We start from the raw sequence: 22,658 nt of genomic DNA on the forward strand, positions 1-22,658 counted from the left end.
CTGTATTCAATTCCCAGTTGCATTCTGCAGTTTCTTTTCCCCATTTGTATTTTTCCTCGTCGAAACTGGCGGGAACAGGAGAGTAAATAAGTTAAGTAAATCAATGAGAATAATAACAACATAGACGAGCAAATTTCTCGATCAACTTGGATTAGAAAAGATTTAAAATTTTAAGCCTCGTTGTATGACAATTCCGAGAAAGATGGCTGCTAAGAGGAGCATTCGGCGTAAGTTATCGCATAAGGGAGAAAGATTCATTCTTGTTGCAGTTGGTAGTGTACATAAAATAACGCAGTCGATTAACCCTTTTCGCACTCGGTAATGTACATAAAATAACGCATTCGTACATTATGCAATATTCCATCAGTGTCCGGAAAATTTTTGCCTAGTGTTTTCCCGTGCTTATAAGAAACTAATGATTAATATGTTCCTCGGGGTGTAGAAGAGGTCAGTCATTTAACCGATTCGTTAAAAAATGTTTACTTAACTTGCTTCAAATTTGAGAATAAGAAACTAATGATTAATATGGTCCTCGGGATATAGAAGAGGTCAGTCATTTAACCGACTCGTTAAAAATGTTTACTTAACTTGCTTCAAATTGGGGAATAGAAAAATTCAATTTACAAAACATATTTTGACAACATTTTACAGCCATGCACATTTTGTCTGATACTCGATTTCTGGGGTGGAAAAACTAACTTTATTTCGAGGCTTCAAAATTACAGTCTGCTTTAGGAAACCCAATGCTAATTGCACAACAGAGCGGATGCAATAACGATCCACAGCATAATTCATAACTTTCAGCAGCGATTTTTCAGACAATGTTATCAATGCGTGGATACATCAAAATTAATTCCCGAAAAAGAAATATTTTTAAATGTAAGCCAAGTTTGTTTTCTCCCAGATCTTCGGAAGGAATGATGTAATTGTGCGAAGAATGCATTCGTTAGATGTTCTTGGTGCCGCGGGTATATTTTTGCTTCGAATGTTTATATTGTTCGAAGAAAATTGAAGACGTTTAACAGAGTGAGTAAAAGACTCATAGTGAAAAAATAAAACAGGATTAAATTTTTAATTCTAGTCGTTTGAGAAATTTACTTGCCTACTTTGTTATTATTCCTTATTGATTTACTTATCTTACTAACTCGCCTATTTCTACCAGTTTTGACGCGCAAAATATACGAATAGAAAACTTGCAGAATACAACTGAGAATCGAAAGCACGTTCTCCAAGCCAGATGCCTTGGTCGCTACGCAAGCGGCGCTTTCGTTTAACGCGGAAGTCGGAAAAGTTTCTGTGCGTTTGCGGGACCTGTGTAAGCTGACGAAAAATGCTCAATTTTCAATTATCTACCGATAATCTCAATCTCAATTGAGCCTATTGCGCGTAATGAAATGTTAGGGTAGTTTCCTCAAAAAATGGGGCATGAGGTTGGGCCAAAATGTCTTAGTCTTTCATTTTATATTATACACAAGCGACTTGCCGAATATAGGCCGAATCGGTTGGTTGTGTCTGTGGGGGTAGGGAAGGTCGTAGCAAGTTGTATCAAATAAGTTAAGGCTGATAAAAAATTCAGAACGCAATAACTCGGCTTAAAATAAACGTTGAGCCATCATCTTGATGTAGTTTTAAATAGGAAGGATGAATAATTCTGCCATCAAACCTAAGGAATTCCTTGCGGCAGGACGTCGGGAGTTGCCCACCTACAAAATGAATGCTGTTTCTGCCAGGACTGTAAGGTAACAGGAGAGCTAATGAAAGTTTAGATGCAGAAGATAGATATTGACAGAACTGAGGTTATGAAAGCGGTTTCTGAATAGCAGTTAGATAGCTCAACCGGTAAGGCCATTGACAGCGAAACAGTTTGGGTTTGTACCCCTGTGCAGCAGACAATTCTCACCCTCCAGGAAATTTCGTAACGGCTCTCACTTCACTGCAGAAGGAATGATTCGTTCGAGAATATTCCCATTTCACGTAACTGCCGTCGTTACGTAGTAGCGCATTTAGATGTTGTTCTCTTCTTCGAAGCATCTCCAGAGGTAATTTTTACATACATGTCGCAATCGAACTGTGTTTGGTTCTTCTATACAGCCCAAGGTGTCCCTTTCTTGGCGTTGGGTTGCACATTTCGCAGCTATAGTTCAAAGTTGTAGTTATTCTACTTTATTATTTTAAAGACATACTAGTAATATAACTGAAATGCGCGTAACACAATGCCAAGAAAAGGACGTCTTGGACTGTACTGATCACGACACGTATGTAAAAAGGAGCAATGAAGGTACTTCGAAAATAAAAGTAGCGAAATGCGCCTGACAACCCAAAAAAGTCCCTCATTTAGTCGCAGAAAGAAAATTTACAACTCAATAGATTAGAAGTGAGACACTAAAAGTAGTACACGACTTTTAATTTTTTGGCCATAATATAACCGAAGACGGCCGATGCAGAAAGGATATAAAATACAGACAACACAAAGAAAAGCATTTCTGAAAAGGACTGGCCGCTCGGTTACAGGCTCCATGTAAAGGATTGCACGGCCCCTCTCGCTGGAGGCTCCAGTCCTCCCTCAGGCATGTGTGTGTGTGTGTGTGTGTGTGTGTGTGTGTGTGTGTGTTGTTCTTAGCATACGTTAGTTTAAATAGTGTGTAAGTTTAGGGACCGATGACCTCAGCAGTTTGATCCTTAATGATTCACACACATTTGAACATTTTTTTTTAAAAAAAGGACTAATATTTTGACCTGTAATATAAATTAACTGCGAGGAAGTAATTTCTGGAAGTATTTGTATGGAGTGGAGCCTTATATGGAAATGAAAGGTGGACAATAAGCAGTACAGACAAGAAGAGAATAGAAGCTAATGAAATATGGTGTTATATACGAATGCTGCAGATTGGATGAATATATCGAATATACGATGAAGAGATACTGAAGTGAATTGGGGAGTGAAAAGTGTTAGGGGACAAGTTAACTAAAATAAGGGATCGATTGTCAGGACACATCTAATGGCATCAAGGAATCGTCTATTTGCTTTTTGAGGATAGTGTGAGGGGTGAAAATTGTAGATGGATACCAAGGGTTTTGTACAGTAAACAGGTTCAAGTGGCTGTACGTTCCTGCAGTTGTGCTGAGATGAAGCGTGTTGTACAAGAAACACTAGCATGGAGAGCTGGATCAGTCCAACCTTCGGACTCAAAACAACGATGGAAGATTAAAACTGTGTGCCGGACCGAGATTCGAACTCGGGACCTTTGCCTTTCGCGGGCAAATGCTCTACCAACTGAGATACCCAAGCGCGACTCACGCCCCGTCCTCACAGCTTTACTTCTGCCAGTATCTCGTCTCCTACCTTCCAAACTTTACGGAATCTCTCCTGCGAACCTTGCGGAACTAGCACTCCTGAAAGAAAGGATATTGCGGAGACATGGCTTGGCCACAGTCAGTCTGGGGGATGTTTCCAGAAGGAGATTTTCACTCTGCAGCGGAGTGTGCGCTGATATGAAACTTCCTGGCAGATTAAAACTGTGGCCGGCTGGTGTGGCCGTGCGGTTCTAGGCGCTTCGGTCTGGAACCGCGTGACAGCTACGGTCGCAGGTTCGAATCCTGCCTCGGGCATGGATGTGTGTCATGTCCTTAGGTTAGTTCGGTTTAATTAGTTCTAAGTTCTAGGCGACTAATGACCTCAGAAGTTAAGTCGCATAGTGCTCAGAGCCATTTTTTTTAAACTGTGTTCCGGATCGAGACTCGAACTTGGGACCTTTGTCTTCCGCGGGCAAGTGCTCTACCACATTTTTTTTTTTTTTTTTTTTTTTTTTTTTGCATTTTGTTCGTTGTTGATCGTTGTCTTTGGTCGTTGCGGACGTCACATGACATCCGTTAAAGTTCGTTTGTTGGTCTTTTCACTCAGTTTTTTTATTACTGAGGCCAAGCAGCTCTCTGACAGAACACGCTGAGCTACCGTGCCGGCTAAACCATCTGAGCTACCCAAGCACGACTCACGCCCCGTCCTCACCGCCTTACTTCTGTCAGTACCTCATCTTCTACCTTCCAAACTTTACGGAAGCTCTCCTGCGAACCTTGCAGAACTAGCACTCCTGAAAGAAAGGATAAATGCGGAGACATGGCTAGGCCATAGCCTGGGGAATTTTCCAGAATGAGATTTTCACTCTGCAGCGGAGTGAAAATCTCATTCTGGAACGATGACAATGACGACGACGACGACGACGACAACGACATACCATTATAGAATATTTTACTCCCGCAAATGTCCGCAGGCTTTAGTTACTCTAGAGGACGTCTCTTAGTCCTCAGTACACTGAAAAACAATGGTCTACGTCACTGATTCCCAGACAGGGTGAGAGGTAGGCTCACCGTTGACGACGAGAAAGGCGCTGTCAGTGACCCCCCAGAAGGAGACGAAGATGAAGAAGGCGGCGGTGCTGACTGTGGGGTCGGGCTGCCAGAAGAAGAGTGTCACCAGGATGGGCGCGTAGAACAGCAGGTAGATGGAGATGACGACGACGCGGCCCACGGACTTGGACACCCAGCTCACCACGGCCGAGGAGGCGCAGTTGACGGCGCCGTAGCACATCAGCACGTAGCCAATGTGCGGGATCCCCCACGAGCACGACACGTACGCCTGCAAGAGAGCCAGCCCGTCGCACATCGGGAACTTACAGTGTGTCACATCAGTACGACGTAGATATTTCTCGCATACTTACGTATAAAATAAAGTAACTGTATTGCTTGTAAAATATTTGTGGTTTTCTACGTTTTGCGAAACAATCACTCAAAACTAGTACAATATTTCTGGTTTTGAACATAGCTGCCAACGTTCAGTGACCGTGTCAGAATTATATTAGAACAAATAAGCCCTCGGTCACAAATATTAAGTCAAAATTGACCAGGTTTCGACGCTACTATAAGCGTCGTCTTCAGAATTAAATTAACTGTTCTAAAACATATTAAGTGTATAATACATTAATAAAATTATAGTTTGTACTGACTGGAAAGAGATGCAGTACCTACAATAGATCTTTTTAAAATGTGTCTTGTAAGTACTGCATCTCTTTCCAGTCAGTACAAACTATAATTTTATTAATGTATTATATACTTAATATGTTTTACAACAGTTAATTTAATTCTGAAGACGATGCTCATAGTAGCGTCGAAACCTGGTCAATTTTGACTTAATATTTGTGACCGAGGGCTTATTTGTTCTAATATATTTCTGGTTTTCTAAGTTTTGCGAAACAATCACTTAAAACTAAAGAAACCCGGCCAAGTGTTAGCAGGACTGGCGCTCTGAGGCTTCCATACAAACTAAATTATATATACAGGTAGTTCATTTACAGTTTTTGATGAGTGAGTTTGTGAGTATCAAAATATGTGATATACACTACTCGCCATTAAAATTGCTACACCACGAAGATGACGTGCTACAGACGCGAAATTTAATCGACAGGAAGAAGATGCTGTGATATGCAAATGATTAGCTTTTCAGAGCATTCGCAGAAGGTTGGCGCTACAACGTGCTGACATGAGGAAAGTTTCCAACCGATTTCTCATACACAAACAGCAGTTGACCGGTGTTGCCTGGTGAAACGTTGTGATACCTCGTGTAAGGAGGAGAAATGCGTACCATCAAATGGTTCAAATGGCTCTGAGCGCTATGCGACTTAACATCTGAGGTCATCAGTCCCCTAGAACTTAGAACTACTAAGGACATCATACACAACCATGCCCGAGGCAGGATTCGAACCTGCGACCGTTGCGGTCGCACGGTTCCAGACTGAAGCGCCTAGAACCGCACGGTCACACCGGCCGGCTGCGTACCATCACGTTTCCGAGTTTGATAAAGGTCGGATTGTAGCCTATCGCGATTGCGGTTTATCGTATCGCGACATTGCTGCTCGCGTTGGACGAGATCCAATGACTGTTAGCAGAATATGGAATCGGTGGGTTCAGGAGGGTAATACGGAACGGCGTGCTGGATGCCCACGGCCTCGTATCACTAGCAGTCGAGATGACAGGAATCTTATCCGGATGGCTGTAACGGATCGTACAGCCACGTCTCGATACCTGAGTCAACAGATGGGGACGTTTGCCAGACAACAACCATCTGCACGAACAGTTCGACGACGTTTGCAGCGGTATGGACTATCAGCTCGGAGACCGTGGCTGCGGTTACCCTTGACGCTGTATCACAGACAGGAGCGCGTGCAACGACGAACCTGGGTGCACGAATGGCAAAATGTCATTTTTTCGGATGAATCCAAGTTCTGTTTACATCATGATCGTCGCATCCGTGTTTGGTGACATCGCGGTGAACGCACATTGGAAGCGTCTATTCGTCATCGCCATACTGGCGTATCACCCGGTGTGATGGTATGGGGTGCCATTGGTTACACGTCTCGGTCACCTCTTGTTCGCATTGACGGCATTTTTATCAGTGGACGTTACATTTCAGATGTGTTACGACCCGTGGCTCTACCCTTCATTCGGTCCCTGGGAAACCCTACATTTCAGCAGGATAATGCACGACCGCATGTTGCAGGTCCTGTACGGGCCTTTCTGGATACAGAAAATGTTCGACTGCTGCCCCAGCCAGCACATTCTCCAGATCTCTCACCAACTGAAAACGTCTGGTCAATGGTGGCCGAGCAATTGGCTCGTCACAACATGCCAGTCACTACTCTTGATGAACTGTGGTATCGTGTTGAATCTGCATGGGCAGCTGTACCAGTACACGCCATCCAAGCTCTGTTTGAATCAATGCCCAGGCGTATCAAGGCCGTTATTACGGCCAGAGGTGGTTGTTCTGGGTACTGAATTCTCAGGATCTATGCACCCAAATTGCGTGAAAATTTTATCACATGTCAGTTCTAGTATAATAAATTTGTCCAATGAATACCCGTTTATCATCTGCATTTCTTTTTGGTGTAGAAATTTTAATGGCCAGTAGTGTACATTGACTGCATTGACTTAGAATCTTTTAAGTGTTTTAAACTGCGGAGCGACCATAGATCTTACTATTTGACACAAATTTCAACTTCCTGAGCAAAAGGAGCCTTAACAGACGAACAGAAGGACAAAAAATGGCGAAAAATATTTTTATATGATATAATTACAAATTAACAATGTTAGGCCTTTTTCCTTCACTTGTGCTGTGGAACATTGGTTCTTGCTAAATTTCACGATTCTAAATCAACGGGAAGTCCTCCATAGGATTTGATGGGTGAGTTTGCGAGTATCAAAATATGACATAAACGGCTATCTCTTTAGCATTGATTTAGAAGCTCAGATTTTATATGCATGATCTAAGAGAGATACTGTTCTCAGCGACAATGCCGACAAGTGAAAATTTTTGCCGGGCCGGGACTCGAAGCCGGAATTCCCGACTTGGGCTATGCGGACACGCTTTCTGTTCAACTTGTCGCACACCGCCCACAGTCTATTGTCCTCATTGCTCATTGATTGCAGCCTTACCTGACTCCGCACTGAAGTCATCATTTCGAGAGGGTACTGATTTGATATCGTAGGCATTGTTTAAGAAGGTATGTTTCCAAATCCCACCCCTAAGGCGGTGAAATAGGTGATGAAAGAGTTTTTGAAACTATGTCGCTATTAATGCAATTTTGAAGCTAGAAATACGAAAATTGCTATTTAGTTTCCTGGCCAGAAGTAAAGAAATATGAGTTTAAACATTTTTGGAAATTTAACCCCTATAGGCGTTAAATAGTTGGTGAAAGCTTTTTCTGAAAACAAAATCATTATTAAAGACCTACTATAGCATTTTTAAAGATACATTTATGAAAACTGGTAGTTGACTTATCGGCTGGATATAAAACACTCGTGTTTCTTTTTTTTGGAAATCAACCTTATAAGGGGGTGAAATAGGGGTGAAAGTTTTTATGGAAATATATCAATATGAAAGCATTTTCAAAGGTAAATCTATGAAACTTTGTAATTATCTTCTCGATTAAATTCATTGACTCATCACCGCCTAGCCCAAACTGATAAGGGCAGAACTTGAAACTTGGAAAGGGTGTTGATCTTGTACTGCAGGCATCATTTAACAGGGGATTGTTCGAAATTGTACTCCTAAGGGGCTGAAGTAGGGGATGAGAGGATTTTTAAAAATATGTCGCTACTAATGCAATTTTGATGTACGAGAACTGGTATCTGGTTTTTCGGCCAGAAATAAAAAAAAATACGTGTTCAGTATTTTTGGAAATTCAACCACTAACGGGAACACAGTTGGTGAAAGTTTTTTTTAAACATAAATCATTACTCAGGTACGAATAAAGCGTTTTTAAAGCTACATCAATGAAAATGGGTATTAAATTTCTCTGTTAGATATACAAATTATGTTGTCCAGTGTTTTAGGAAATTCAACGTCTATGGGGGTGAAGCAGGGGATGAAAATTTTTATGATACTATATCATTATGAAGGCATTTTTTAAGTTAAAGCTGAGACTGATTAATTGATTTGGGAGGAGATTCCGTTGGATTAGAGAAGGAAGGGGAAATAGGTCGGCCGCGCCCTTTCAAAGGAACCATTCTGGTATTTGCCTGAAGCGATTTTAGGGAAATTCTGGAAAACCTAAATCAGGATGGCCGAAAGCGGGTTCGAACCGTCGTCCTCCCGAAAGGGAGTCCTGTGTTAAAGGTAAGAATATTTGTATTTTGCTTGTCAGTTAAAAATAAAAAAAACTACGTATTTCATTGTTTTTGGAAATTACTTTTGTAATAGGGGATGAGAATTTTTACGGAAATTTTTCGTTGATAAAGAATTTTTGAAACAAAATCTTTGTAAATTTGTTTTTGGCTTGTTGGTTAGAAATAAAAATTACGTGTTTGCGGTTTTTTTTTCTTTTTTGGGAAGACAGCACTTAAGGGGGTGAAATAGGGCATAAATTTTTATGAAAATATTTCGTCGCCTTAAAACATTTTTAAAGTTAAATGAATAAAATTCTGTATTTTACTTTTAAAGAAATATGTGTTAGAGGATGAAAGTTTCTGTGGAAATTTCGCCACAAGAACTCAAAAGGCAAGGTTAACACAGACTGCGACTCTCTCTGCTAGAATCGCTGTTTGGCCAGAAGTACATTCGGAAAAGACCATTGTTCTACGGCCGGCCGTGGTGGCCAAGCGGTTAAAGGCGCTACAGTCTGGAACCGCGCGGCCGCTACGGTTGCAGGTTCGAATCCTGCCTCGGGCATGGATGTGTGTGATGTCCTTAGGTTAGTTAGGTTTAATTAGTTCTAAATTCTAGGGGACTGATGACCTTAGAAGTTAAGTCCCATAGTGCTCGGAGCCATTTGAACCATTGTTCTATGGCCTTAATTAGCTTGCAAAGTTTAAAAGACGTAGCAATTTGTGAACGATATAAAAATTCAAAAATGGTTCAGATGGCTCTGAGCACTATGGGACTTAACATCTGAGGTCATCAGTCCCCTAGAACTGAGAACTACTTAAACCTAACTAACCTAAGGACATCACACACGTCCATGCCCGAGGCAGGATTCGAACCTGCGACCGTAGTGGTCGCGCAGTTCCAGACTGTAGCGCCTAAAACCGCTCGGCCACTCCGGGGCCAGCTATAAAAATTCGATTAATGGAATTTTTCTTTTTTTCTTTTTTTTTTTTTTTTTTTTTTTTTGCCCGCCAAGGGACCGTGGACCTGAATATTTGACATAAACTTCAACTTGATACCTCTACTCGCTCCTGAGAAAATTCCCTAATTGATGTAATTTATAGACTGATTTTTGTAGCTCATCTTCACTTACTTCAAAATTGTAACATCATTTGCGTACATAAGTACCGATTGTTGCAATCAGACTTCCCTATTTAACACGTTATAACACAGAAACTAATTACCTTACGAGAACCAGACTTGGTAGCATTAATATCAATGGCATGGGAAAGAGAAATAATGCAGAGTCAGTTCAACTGAAACACCTTTAATGTGCTGATACGGTATATCATACCATTACATACCGATACCATTAGTGGTACAAAAGCTGCTCAATATGGCGCCCACCAGTGCCCAGGAGAGTCTGAAAGCGCAAGATTGCACTCTGCACAGCAGAACGAAGCATGTCCGTTGGTATGCTGGTTATGTCTCTTGATATGATACGCTTCATATAAGCACATGTGTGAATGTTCCTGGTAAACCCTATCCTTCAGGTATCCCCACAACCAGAAATCAAGGGAGTGAGGTGACCGTACTGGCCAAGCATTTGGAAACGATAGGGTAATAATTCGATAATTTCCAAATGTGTTTCGGAGAAGCAGGCGAACTTCACGAGTGATGTGCGGTGGGGCCCCATCTTGGATGAAAATTATTGAGTTCAATGCGTCTCTCTCCTGTAGGGCGGGTATAACATGCTGGCGAAGCATATCGCAGTAACGCTGGTCAGTCAGACTGCACGGCTTTGATCATTGAGCGCCAACTTGTTAAAAAAAGAATGGGCCAATGATGAACGTAGCAGTGAAGCCACACAACACGGTGACACGTTCACCACACAGAGGAACTTCACGCACAATGACTGGAGAGGAAGATCCTCGCACTCGGCAATTCTCTGTGTTCACCTCACCCGTCAGAGAAAAATGAGTTTCGTCTGCCAATAGGAGGGTCCATGGCCAGCCTTCGTCAATCCTTGCGAGAAAGTGGAGAGCGAAGTCAACACGTCATTCTGCGCCCTTCTGAAAGCTGCTGTACGATATGGATCTTAACGGATACATTTTGAGAATGGTTCGAAGCACCTTCCGTACAGTGGACCACGGGATGTTCAACTGTCGTGACACAGCACGCGCGTTGCCTGACGATCGGGAACTGTGCGCAGCGTTGTCTGCCTGTGGTGTGCGTACTGTAAGACCTTCCATACACACACCATCAGATTATTTGACTTGTCGCTCTAGCGAAGTAGGCGAGTGTCAGCAATATGTCTCGTGGTCTTATCGTGGCGTGTTTATCTTCTGCCGTTAGGTCATACGATAAAAATGCCACTTGCATGCTTAGAGTAGCAGATTGACGGTGACCAACTTTAAACAGAATTTGATTAATTTTCACACACATTTATTAAAATAATAACCATCATAAAAATAACTTAACTTGGTTCTGGATGCTATTTATAATTGACAATCTGAAGTTCCTTTGGTCTTGCTATGTTAATCTTGTTCTCACATATCTCTGATACTTGACAAAGTGTCTACACATTTCTCTTCATGGCTATGTACAGGAATATGATAATCTTATTAGGCGCAGACTGAAACTTGACTATAGACTAATGCAGACTAATGCAGACGATTGCAGACTAATTAATCGGAGGTCTGCACACTCGTTATAATACCTCACGCGTTCAGGTATCACTGCGCGAGTGTGATCCTCGAGGAGAAAAGGTTCTACGTTAGCAGCAATCTCATTGGCTGAATTACATATTAATACGCGGATCGGCGGAAGCAGAATTTGGTCCGTCTCTAAGACAGCGCCATCTCGTAGTGCGGAAACGGACGAGCGCTGAGCCTGCGCTGTTGTGCTCAGCGGAGCGCGACTAGTGGGAAAGTTGTGTACGCGCTGACTACGCGGAACTATGTACACAACACTGCCATAACAGCGATTTCATCAACCACCTGTGGTGCAACGAGTCGTCAGCCTCTTCCCGGAGCGTCGCCACTTGGTTCGAACGTCTTCACCATGCTCCGCACAGCAAGTAGAAAGAGGACCCTTCCAAATCCTTTCGCCGCGCGTAGTGGCCGCGTGGTTAGAGTTGCCCTGTCACGGATTGCGCGGCACCTCCCGCCGGAGATTCCGAGTCCTCCCTCGGGCGTGGGTGCCTGTGTGTTGTTCTAAGCGTAAGTCAGTTTACGTGGTGTGTAAGTCTAGAACCGATGACCTCAGCAGTTTGGTCCCTTAGGAATTCACACACACTCCGTAATCCTTTCATCCGGCGATATTCGCGAAGTGCATCTGCGGCATTACTGTTGAGTTTCACCCATAATGCCCTGGTCCTTTAGTCTAAGCTCATGCTGACACGTCACCAAGTGCACTGCGACTGGTCAGGTGTGTGAGACTATGAATCACTATGACTGATCACGGCACCTGGTGGTTATGGTTGGAACTGGCCGGTTGCGCTGTGACGCATGGACAGCATGCACTCCATACTCTCGACATTAATGTTACCAAGTTTGGTACTCGTACGGTAATTGGTTTCCACATTGTAACTTGTTAAATAGGGAAAGTTTAATTATAACCACCCGGTATATTAACATACTTATTTCAACTAATCAGTATACCCAGATTTACATTCTTACTAAGGTTCTTAATCAAGTCATTTGTTGTTGTTGTGGTCTTCAGCCCAGAGACTGGTTTGATGCAGCTCTCCATGGTACTCTATCCTGTGCAAGTCTCTTCATCTCCCAGTACCTACTGCAATCTACATCCTTATGAATCTGTTTAGTGTATTCATCTCTTGGTCTCCCTCTACGATTTTTACCCCCCCCCACCCCCAAGCTGCCCTCCAATACTAAATTTGTGATCCCTTGATGCCTCAGAACATGTCCAACCAACCGATTGCTTCTTCTAGTCAAGATGTGTCACAAATTTCTCCTCTCTCTAATTCTGTTCAATACCTCCTCATTAGTTACGTGATCTACCCATCTAATCTTCAGCATTCTTCTGTAGCACCACATTTCGAAAGCTTCTATTCTCTTCTTGTCCAAACTATTTATCGTCCACGTTTCACTTCCATACATGGTCACACTCCATACAAATAAGTTCAGAAACGACTTCCTGACACTTAAATCTATACTCGATGTTAACAAATTTTTCTTCTTCAGAAACGCTTTCCTTGCCATTGTCAGTCTACATTTTATATCCTCTCTACTTCGACCATCATCATTTATTTTGCTCCCTAAATAGCAAAACTCATTTACTACTTTAAGCGACTCATTTCCTACTGTAATGCCCTCAGCATCACCCGATTTAATTCGACTACATTCCATCATCCTCGTTTTGCTTTTGTTGGTGTTTATCTTATATCCTCCTTTCAAGACACTGTCCATTCCTTTCAGCTGCTCTTCCAGGTCCTTTGCTGTCTCTGACAGAATTACAATGTCATCGATGAACCTCAAAGTTTTTATTTCTTCTCCATGGATTTTAATACCTACTCCGAATTTTTCTTTTGTTTCCTTTACTGCTTGCTCAATATACAGATCGAATAACATCAGGGAGAGGCTACAACCCTGTCTCACTCCCTTTCCAACCACTGCTTCCCTTTCATGCCCCTCAACTCTTATAACTGCCATCTGGTTTCTGTACAAATTGTAAATAGCCTTTCGCTCCCTGTATTTTACTCCTACCACCTTCAGAATTTGAAAAAGAGTATTCGAGTCAACATTGTTAAAAGCTTTCTCGAAGTCTACAAATTTTGCTAGAAACGTAGGTTTGCCTTGCCTTAATCTATTTTCTAAGGTAAGTCGTAGGGTCAGTATTGACTCACGTGTTCCAACATTTCTACGGAATCCAAACTGATCTTCTCCAAGGTCAGCTTCTACCAGTTTTTTCCATTCGTCTGTAAGCAATTCGTGTTAGTATTTTACAGCCATGGCTTATTAAACTGATAGTTCGGTAATTTTCACATCTGTCAGCACCTGATTTCTTTGGGATTGGAATTATTATATTGTTCTTGAAGTCTGAGCGTATTTCGCCTGTCTCATACATCTTGCTCACCAGATGGTAGAGTCTTGTCAGGACTGGCTCTCCCAAGGCCGTCAGTAGTTCTAATGGAATGTTGTCTACTCCGGGGGCCTTGTTTCGACTCAGGTCTTTCAGTGCTCTGTCAAACTCTTCACGCAGTATTGTATCTCCAATTTCATCTACCTCTTCTTCCATTTCCATAATATTGTCCTCAAGTACATCACCCTAGTACAGACTATATACTCCTTCCACTTTTCTGCTTTCTTTACTTAGAACTGGGTTTCAATCTGAGCTTTTGACATTCATACAAGTGGTTCTCGTTTCTCCAAAGGTCTCTTTAATTTTCCTGTAGGCAGTATCTATCTTACCCCTAGTGATATGCGCCTCTACATCCTTACATTTGTCCTCTAGACATCCCTGCTTAGCCATTTTGCACTTCCTGTCGATCTCATTTTTAAGACGTTTGTATTCCTTTTGGCCAGCTTCATTTACTGCATTTTTATATTTTCTCCTTTCATCAATTAAATTCAATATTTCTTCTGTTACCCAAGGATTTCTAAGAGCCCTGGTCTTTTTACCTACTTGATCCTCTGCTGCCTTCACTACTTCATCCCTCAAAGCTACCCATTCATCTTCTACTGTATTTCTTTCCCCCATTCTGCTCAATCGTTCCCCAATGCTCTCCCTGAAACTCTCTACAACCTCTGGTTCTGTCAGTTTATCCAGATCCCGACTCCTTAAATTCCCATCTTTCTGCAGTTTCTTCAGTTTTAATATACAGTTCATAACCAATAGATTGTGGTCAGAGTCCACATCTGCCCCTGGAAATGTCTTAGAATTTAAAACCCGGTTCCTGAATGTCTGTCTTACCATTATATAATTTATCTCAAACCCTCGAGTATCTCCAGGTCTCTTCCATGTATACAACCTTATGATTCCTGAACCAAGTGTTAGCTATGATTAAGTTATGCTCTGTGCAAAATATTACCAGGCGGCTTCCTCTTTCATTTCTTACCCCCATTCCATATTCACCTACTGCGTTTCCTTGTGTTCTTTTTCCTACTACCGAATTCCAGTCAGCCATGACTATTAAATTTTCATCTCCCTTCACTATCTGAATAACGTCTTTTATCTCATCATACATTTCATCAATCTCTTCGTCATCTGTGGAGCTAGTTGGCATATAAACTTGTACTACGATGGTAGGCGTGGGCTGCGTACCTATCTTGGCCACAATAATGCGTTCACTATGCTGTTTGTAGTAGCTTACCCGCACTCCTATTTTTTTATCCATTATTATACCTACTCCTGCATTACCCCTATTTGATTTTGTATTGATAACCCTGTATTCACCTGACCAGAAGTCTTGTTCCTACAGCCACCTAACTTCACTAATTCCCACTATATCTAACTTTAATCTATCCATTTCCCATTTAAAAATTTTCTAACCTACCTGCCCAGTTAAGGGATCTGGCATTCCATGCTCCGATCCGTAGAGCGCCAGTTTTCTTTCTCCTGGTAGCAACGTCCTCCTGAGTAGTCCCCGCTCAAAAATCCGAATGGGGGACTATTTTACCTCCGGAATATTTTACCTATGAGGACGCATCATCATTTAACCATACAGTAAAGATGCATGCCGTCAGCAACAATTACGGCTATAGTTTCCCCTTGCTTTCAGCCGTTCGCAGCACCAGCACTGAAAGGCCGTTTTGGTTAGTATTACAAGGCCAGGTCAGTCAATCATCCAGATTGTTGCCCCTGCAACTACTGAAAAGGCTGCTGCCCCTCTTCAGGAAACACATGTTTGTCTGGCCTCTCAACAGATACCTCTCCGTTATGGTTGCACCTACGGCACGGCTATCTGTATCGCTGAGGCACCAACGGCAAGGTCCATGGTTCATTTGGGGGGGGGGGGGGGGGGAGGATCAAGTCATTTATATATACATTAATAAGTTGGTGACAAGATACAGCCTTGTGTGAGTCCCTCATTGGTAGCGATTCCTTCAGTTTTATTAGTGCCACGTTTTATTTTTATGTCAGTATATAAGCTTTCTACAGCTTCAGTAAGATGTCTAGTACATCCAGCGTTATGTCCCACAGTTTGTTTCTGTTCACACTGTCAAAAGCTTTTTCGAAGCAAATGAAAGCTGTGTGTTTCTAAGTTGACTTGTCGTTGTTTCTATAAAATTTTTGTTTGTTAAATATATTATCACTGCATGAATGGCCTTTCTGCAATCCGCATTGTTCTTCTAATAGGGGAGTCTCTGTTATGGCTCTTAAACTATTATTGATTATTTTTGCTAATATTTTATAGGCTGAGCTTAGGAGACAAATTCCTCTATAGTTTTCACAATTGTTTCTTTGAATTTTTAAGAAATTGATATTACTTCTGATATTTACCAAGAATTTGGTATTTTAGAACAGTGCCAATATTCGTTAAATAAATGTAATAATCTAAAATTGCAAAAGGGGCCAGCATAGTTTAATGCCATCTGGTCCACGTGCTTTCCTGTTCTTAGTAATTTATAAAACTACTGGCGATTCTCCTACCATTACGTGATGCGATCCCCTCCTTATCCTTGAATTCTGGATCTTCTATCTGCCACAATATTTTATAAAATTCTTTCCACTGATCTTCGCTAATTATATTTAGTTCGGCAGCATCTTTCTCTGTTCTGTTTAAGTTCAAAAAATGGCTCTGAGCACTATGGGACTTAAGTGCTGTGGTCATCAGTCCCCTAGAACTTAGAACTACTTAAACCTAACTAATCTAAGGACATCACACACATCCATGCCCGAGGCAAGATTCGAACCTGCGACCGCAGCGGTGACGCGCTTCCAGACTGTAGCGCCTAGAACCGCACGGCCACTCCGGCCGGCTCTGTTTAAGTATTTCATTATTTACAGTCTAAAGTTTGCGTCCCTCGTATATCTTGTTCTGCTTTAGTTATAAAATGATTCCATGCTTACACTACCCTTCAGTTCCTGGCGTTTTATTCTGCAGGACTTTTCTCTGTGGGATCTATCTTTTCCTTCAATGGTCTGTGAGATAACTTAATTGCAAACCCTTAATCATTCCTTTTTCCTTAAGTTCTTATTTTTCCTCAGTGCCTCGTATGCCGCTCTTTCTATCCATTCTTTGTCCGCTCTGTTAGCTGAGCGGTCAGCGTATCTGACTGCCGTGCGTGGGGCTCGGTTTCGATTCCCGACCAGATTGGGGATTTTCTCCGCAGGGGGCTGGGTGTTGTGTTGTTTTCATCACCATCGACATGCAAGGCGCCCATTGCAGCGTCAACTGGAAAGGCATGTAACTTAGCGAGCGAACTTCCCCGTGTGGAGATTACCGGCGGTCACTGCCATACGATCATTTAATTTTTTATGCATTCTTTAACATTTTGCTTTTCTTTCTCTATATCCTAAACAGTTATAGAGTCTAGCAAATATTTCTGTTGCCGAATTTGATAAAATTTCCTGATACTTTCTTGTTCCAGACGGTATCCCTTAAAGACATCATGTTTGTGTTCTCTGTGTAGCACTGTACAGTAACCAAGATCTGTTGTGTATTTCAACTTCTTTTTTGTTTCTATCGTAATAGCTATATGTTTTACTTCTTAATTTATATTCTAGCTCCATTTCCTCGTTTCCAATCCCTGTTAAGTTCTATGCGGCAATTTTCGTCCTATCCGTAATACCTAATCATTTATCCTTGACGTGCCGAGGTTATCTCCATGATCCATCCTTTTTTATCTGAGGCTGTGAATTGTGAAGATAGCCAGTATGTATAAAGTCTCCTGGCAGCTTTACGATCGTTTTGCAGGTTAAGCTTGGTGATGGGGCCGCCACCTCACAGCTTACAAGCCCGCTGAGTAATATTTCGGATTACTATTCCTAGCAGAGATCACTTCAGTGCAGTCCGCCCCCGATAGCTGACGGATTGCCAGTCCTCTGGGCCCGGGTTCGATTCCCGGCTGGGTCGGAGAATTTTCTCCGCCCAGGGACTGGGTGTTGTGCTGTCCTCATCATTATCCTATCATTCTCATCGACTGCAAGTCGCCGAAGTGGCGTCAAATTGCAAGGCCGGCACCCGGCGAACGGCCCGCCCGACGGGGGTGGGGTGGGGGGGGGAGGGCCCTAGCCATACGATTAAATAAAATAGAGTCACTGCAGGCAGATCACGAATCCTGCCAATTGCGTCTGCCTAGGAACGGTAATCTGAAGTATTACTTCCTCTGTTGTCTATTGTAATCAGCTAATTAGTGTGTAATATCGGAACACTCATTAGAATTTCCTATGGGAACATGCAGTCTACCCCAGCTCACAAGGAGATCGCACTTATTTGCCATCACGAACTTCGTCAAAAGATTGTGGTTTGTGCAGGACTTAGCCAGAAATGAAAGTGACAAAAGAGAGAGCTCAAGACGGCCAAGCGCTAAGGAAAAACAGTATTTTTGGCTCTGTCTGGGCAAGGCGTGCGCCATTTAAATTGAAGCAGTTTCCGAGCAGCACTAGCGCAGCGGGAAAAGTACACAACAGTTAAGTCGAATGTCATGGGGTCAAATACTTGCGTGGCAACCCTTTTTTCTAATTCTTAACTTCTACGTTACACTGCAAATGAACCGAAATTATAATCAATGTAAAACTTCCTGGCAGATTAAAACTGTGTGCCCGACCGAGACTCGAACTCGGGACCTTTGCCTTTCGCGGGCAAGTGCTCTACCATCTGAGCTACCGAAGCACGACTCACGCCCACTCTCACAGCTTTACTTCTGCCAGTATCTCGTTTCCTACCCTCCAAACTTTACAGAAGCTCTCCTGCGAACTTTGCAGAACTAGGACTCCTGAAAGAAAGGATATTGCGGAGACATGGCTTAGCCACAGCCTGGGGGATGTTTCCAGAATGAGATTTTCACTCTGCAGCGGGGTGTGCGCTGATATGAAACTTCCTGGCAGATAAAACTGTGTGCCCGACCGAGACTCGAACTCGGGACCTTTGCCTTTCGCGGGCAAGCTGTGAGACCGGGCGTGAGTCGTGCTTCGGTAACTCAGATGGTAGAGCACTTGCCCGCTAAAGGCAAAGGTCCCGAGTTCGAGTCTCGGTCGGGCACACAGTTTTAATCTGCCAGGAAGTTTCATATCAGCGCACACGCCGCTGCAGAGTGAAAATCTCATTCTATAATCAATGTATCGTATTTATTAATAAAGGCATGAAAAGAAAAGGCAAAGGAGAATTTTGGGAGTGCAAATAAATTTCCAAGAATAGATTGTACTTACTGCAGCCTCGAGGACTCTGCAAATAAATTTCCAGTAAAGGACTGTAACGTGCATACAAGAAATTCGTTTATTAAATCAGATCCTTTTATTGTTTTTCAGTTGATGGTTTACACGTTCTGGGAATATATTCATAGTAGAAATGGGGTAACCAGTATTCTTCTCGGCATCTTGCAAACGTATAGCGCCGCATTTTTACGATTACATGGTTGTTTTGAAGCTTCTGCAGAGAAACAAACTTACTTTACATTCATAAAAGATTATTTCTCACCGCAAGGTCAAATTGAAAGTAACTGAAATACAGAGTACAGTACGCTTTAATTACAATTCCATCTTTGAAAGTTATTTGCAGATTCCTCTTTGAGTTGTAAGTGCAATCCTCTTCTGGAAATTTGTTAACCCAAATTTTCCTTTGCCCTTTATTTTGATGGCTATTGTGAAAATGCTAATAAATACAGTATACTGCGCGTTATTTCGGTTTATTTGCAGTATTAGCAATTAAAAATAGAAAGACGTTGGCGCTTAGGGCTCCAATGGCTTTGAGCACTATGGGAATTAACATCTGAGGTCATCAGTCCCCTAGAACTTAGAACTACTTAAACCTAACTAACCTAAGGATATCACACACATCCATGCCCGGGGCAGGATTCGAACCTGCGACCGTAGCGGTCGCGCTGTTCCAGACTGAAGCTCCTAGAACCGCTCGGCCACAAAGCGCATAGGGACTGGACCTCATGACCTCGGATCACATTTCTCTGCCCTTTTCGCTGCGCCAACCGCTTCTTGGAAATCACTAGCTGCCTCGTATCTCACCATACGCGCTCCAAAAGTGCTGCTTTACCTAAATGCTTGGCCATCTGGAGCTCCCACTTACGTCTTTCATATCTGGTCAAGCCCTGCAAATACCATAAATATGGACGAACTGTTCAAAATGTTCAAATGTGTGTGAAATCTTATGGGACTTAACTGCTAAGGTCATCAGTCCCTAAGCTTACACACTGCTTAACCTAAATTATCCTAAGGACAAACACACACACCCATGCCCGAGGGAGGGCTCGAACCTCCGCCGGGACCAGCCGGGACGAACTGTGTGATGACGAAGTCGCGCGGTCACATTAGGTCCGTGAAGAACAGTTATAGATCCTTAACACATTAGTTCCATTAACAGCAGGAGAAATTTGTTTTAAAGGGCTCCGGAACGCCCTATACTTGCAATGTTAAAATAACGCTTATAAATTACATCTTTACTCACAAAGTATTTGAGGTAGGAAGTTGAACTTTTTACAGATTATTTATTGGAATATGGGCTACAACTTAACACAGGGATTTTACAAAATTTTAGTTCAGTTATTAAAGATGATTTTTTTCAATTGTAATGAAAATTCACAACATTTTTTTGCAATTTTTTATTTATATATTCAAAAATATACAGTTTTTTGGAAAAAGGCTGTGTTAAATTATGCAGAAGGTACTGTGTAACATTTACTGAAAGTTTGAAACAAATATGTTTGGAAGATCCTTAGAAAACATGTAATTAGTATGAGAAAATAAAAGTTTTGGGAATCGAGCGACAAAGATTGGATTAACTTTTTAGTGCTTTCCAGGTCCATAGGATGGATTATCTTCATCCTCTGCAAATTCCTCCTCCAGCTTCCTGTTGTTCCTCCTCCTGTTTACTCTTGCTTGTATTTTTAGACTCTTTACAGCCCTGTCTGCAGCCCGAAGGCGTTCCTTGTCTAAAGCAAGCATCGCTCGTACCATGTTAGAACCTATCTTCATTCCCATATTTCTAAATACCTTGCACCTTACAATGTTGCCATCATTGAAAGTCGCAACAGCATCATACACACCAAAGTGAAGTGTTTCTATTCCAACAAATACAGTCTTGGGGATTCTCGACCATATAACACTATTTACACTTTCATTGGGGTTTTGAGATTTTCCGTGAATACACTTTTTCAACAGTTCAGTTATTATTATTATTATTATTATTAATAATAATTATTATTAATAATTATTAATAATTGGTTAATAATAACACAATTTGACAGCAGTTTAACAGCGCCACAGTGGGTCACGCCCATGTAGAACACATTTCAAAAAAAATTTAAAAATAGTTGTAGTCTTCGGAATTGAATAAATTATATATCTATTAAAAGGTAATAGTCTGCAGATTCAGAAAACGCAAAAAAGTAAAAATTGAACTTTTCATGATTTTGAGCCTTTCCGGAGCCCCTTAAGATGTTTCTGAATGTGACATGATTTAGTCACAGGATTCACCGCCAGATGGTCGGCCTGCGCGTCGCACGCGAGCGCCCTTGCTAACTGGGCCCGGCGAGGGCGCGACCTTGAACGTCCTTGTCAGCGCGAAGCTCACTTTCCGCCGTCCCTGGCCTGCACTCGGCAGCTGCGGATTTCGCTGAGGCAAGCGGCGTTTCCTTAGCGGCATCTTCCAGCCTGCGGAACGAATTACCAAGCTGTAACACAGTTCCGCACCAGTATCCCTACCTCTTGCTAAGCAGGAGCTGCCCCAAATTGAGATAAACGGCCAGTAATTATCAAAGGCGGCGGGATTTAACTTCCCGTAATGGGAATTTAGACAACAGGAATTCCGGAACGATGTGAACACGGACTTAACTACGTTGCCCACTAACAGGGAGTGGTGAGAGATTAGACTGCAGATATTGTGGTGAGCCATTCCACTTAGGCAGCAGAAGGTTTCCACAACATCCATCGCACCTGGAGGAAGTACAGTAGGTGTTCCCAGACAACCGGAACAGTACACACTAGTTCCGTGAAGAACACACAAATTACATTACCAGCAGGAGAGGTTTATTTCAAGATGTTTCTGAATGTGACATGATTTAGTCGAAGCCCAACATTCGGTTCAAGCGACATAATGAAAGCAAAAGAAACCCAAATTAGGATGGGCGTCCAGGGAGTTTGGTTCGCATGCTGGTACAGCGCAGTTTTCGGTTACGTTCTTTGAAATCAGCACCCAAATTCATCATTATGGATCGCTCTATCATGAAAGATGGCAGGTTGCATTATTTTGTAGGAAATCTCATTACTAATTTACTAATTATGTTGTTTAAAAATATTCGTACGATTTCTCAAAGTTATATCTTTTAGATGACAGAATATAGAGACCTGGGGTGAACTTTAATTTGCACGTCGAAACTAAAAGTTTGCTTTGACGCCAGTTGTAAGTTGGCGATTCGTGTGACTGACGGTAGGTGTCTCTCTGATGCGGCTAGCCAGCTCGCTCACTCGCTCTTTAGTTGTCCAATGTATAGGGTCGTTATTGCAAACATTCGCTACTTGAGCCTGTGTGGACGGGAAACTGTTTACCATATGGGTAAACGACGAAAAAGACGGTCATGTGAAACCCAGCTCGCGCTATTCGTCCACGAGACTCAGAGGGCCATAGACACGGGTTCACAGGTAGATGCCGTGTTTCTTGACTTCCGCAAGGCGTTCGATACAGTTCCCCACAGTCGTTTAATGAACAAAGTAAGAGCATATGGACTATCAGACCAATTGTGTGATTGGATTGAGGAGTTCCTAGATAACAGGACGCAGCATGTCATTCTCAATGGAGAGAAGTCTTCCGAAGTAAGAGTGATTTCAGGTGTGCCGCAGGGGAGTGTCATAGGACCGTTGCTATTCACAATATACATAAATGACCTGCTGG

At 42.4% G+C, this 22,658-nt stretch overlaps 1 protein-coding gene across 1 annotated transcript in view; it reads right to left on the reverse strand.

Moving 5' to 3' along the window:
- Window positions 1–22,658, reverse strand: part of LOC126168763 (protein unc-93 homolog A-like) — a 334,913-nt gene that overhangs the window by 19,836 nt on the left and 292,419 nt on the right. Inside the window, exon 5 of the mRNA XM_049920584.1 lies at window positions 4,366–4,633. Coding sequence (XP_049776541.1) covers window positions 4,366–4,633 — 268 coding nt within the window. The remainder of the gene's footprint in view (window positions 1–4,365; window positions 4,634–22,658) is intronic.

The sequence above is a fragment of the Schistocerca cancellata genome, chromosome 1 (assembly GCF_023864275.1).
Source record: "Schistocerca cancellata isolate TAMUIC-IGC-003103 chromosome 1, iqSchCanc2.1, whole genome shotgun sequence".
NCBI lineage: Eukaryota > Metazoa > Arthropoda > Insecta > Orthoptera > Acrididae > Schistocerca > Schistocerca cancellata.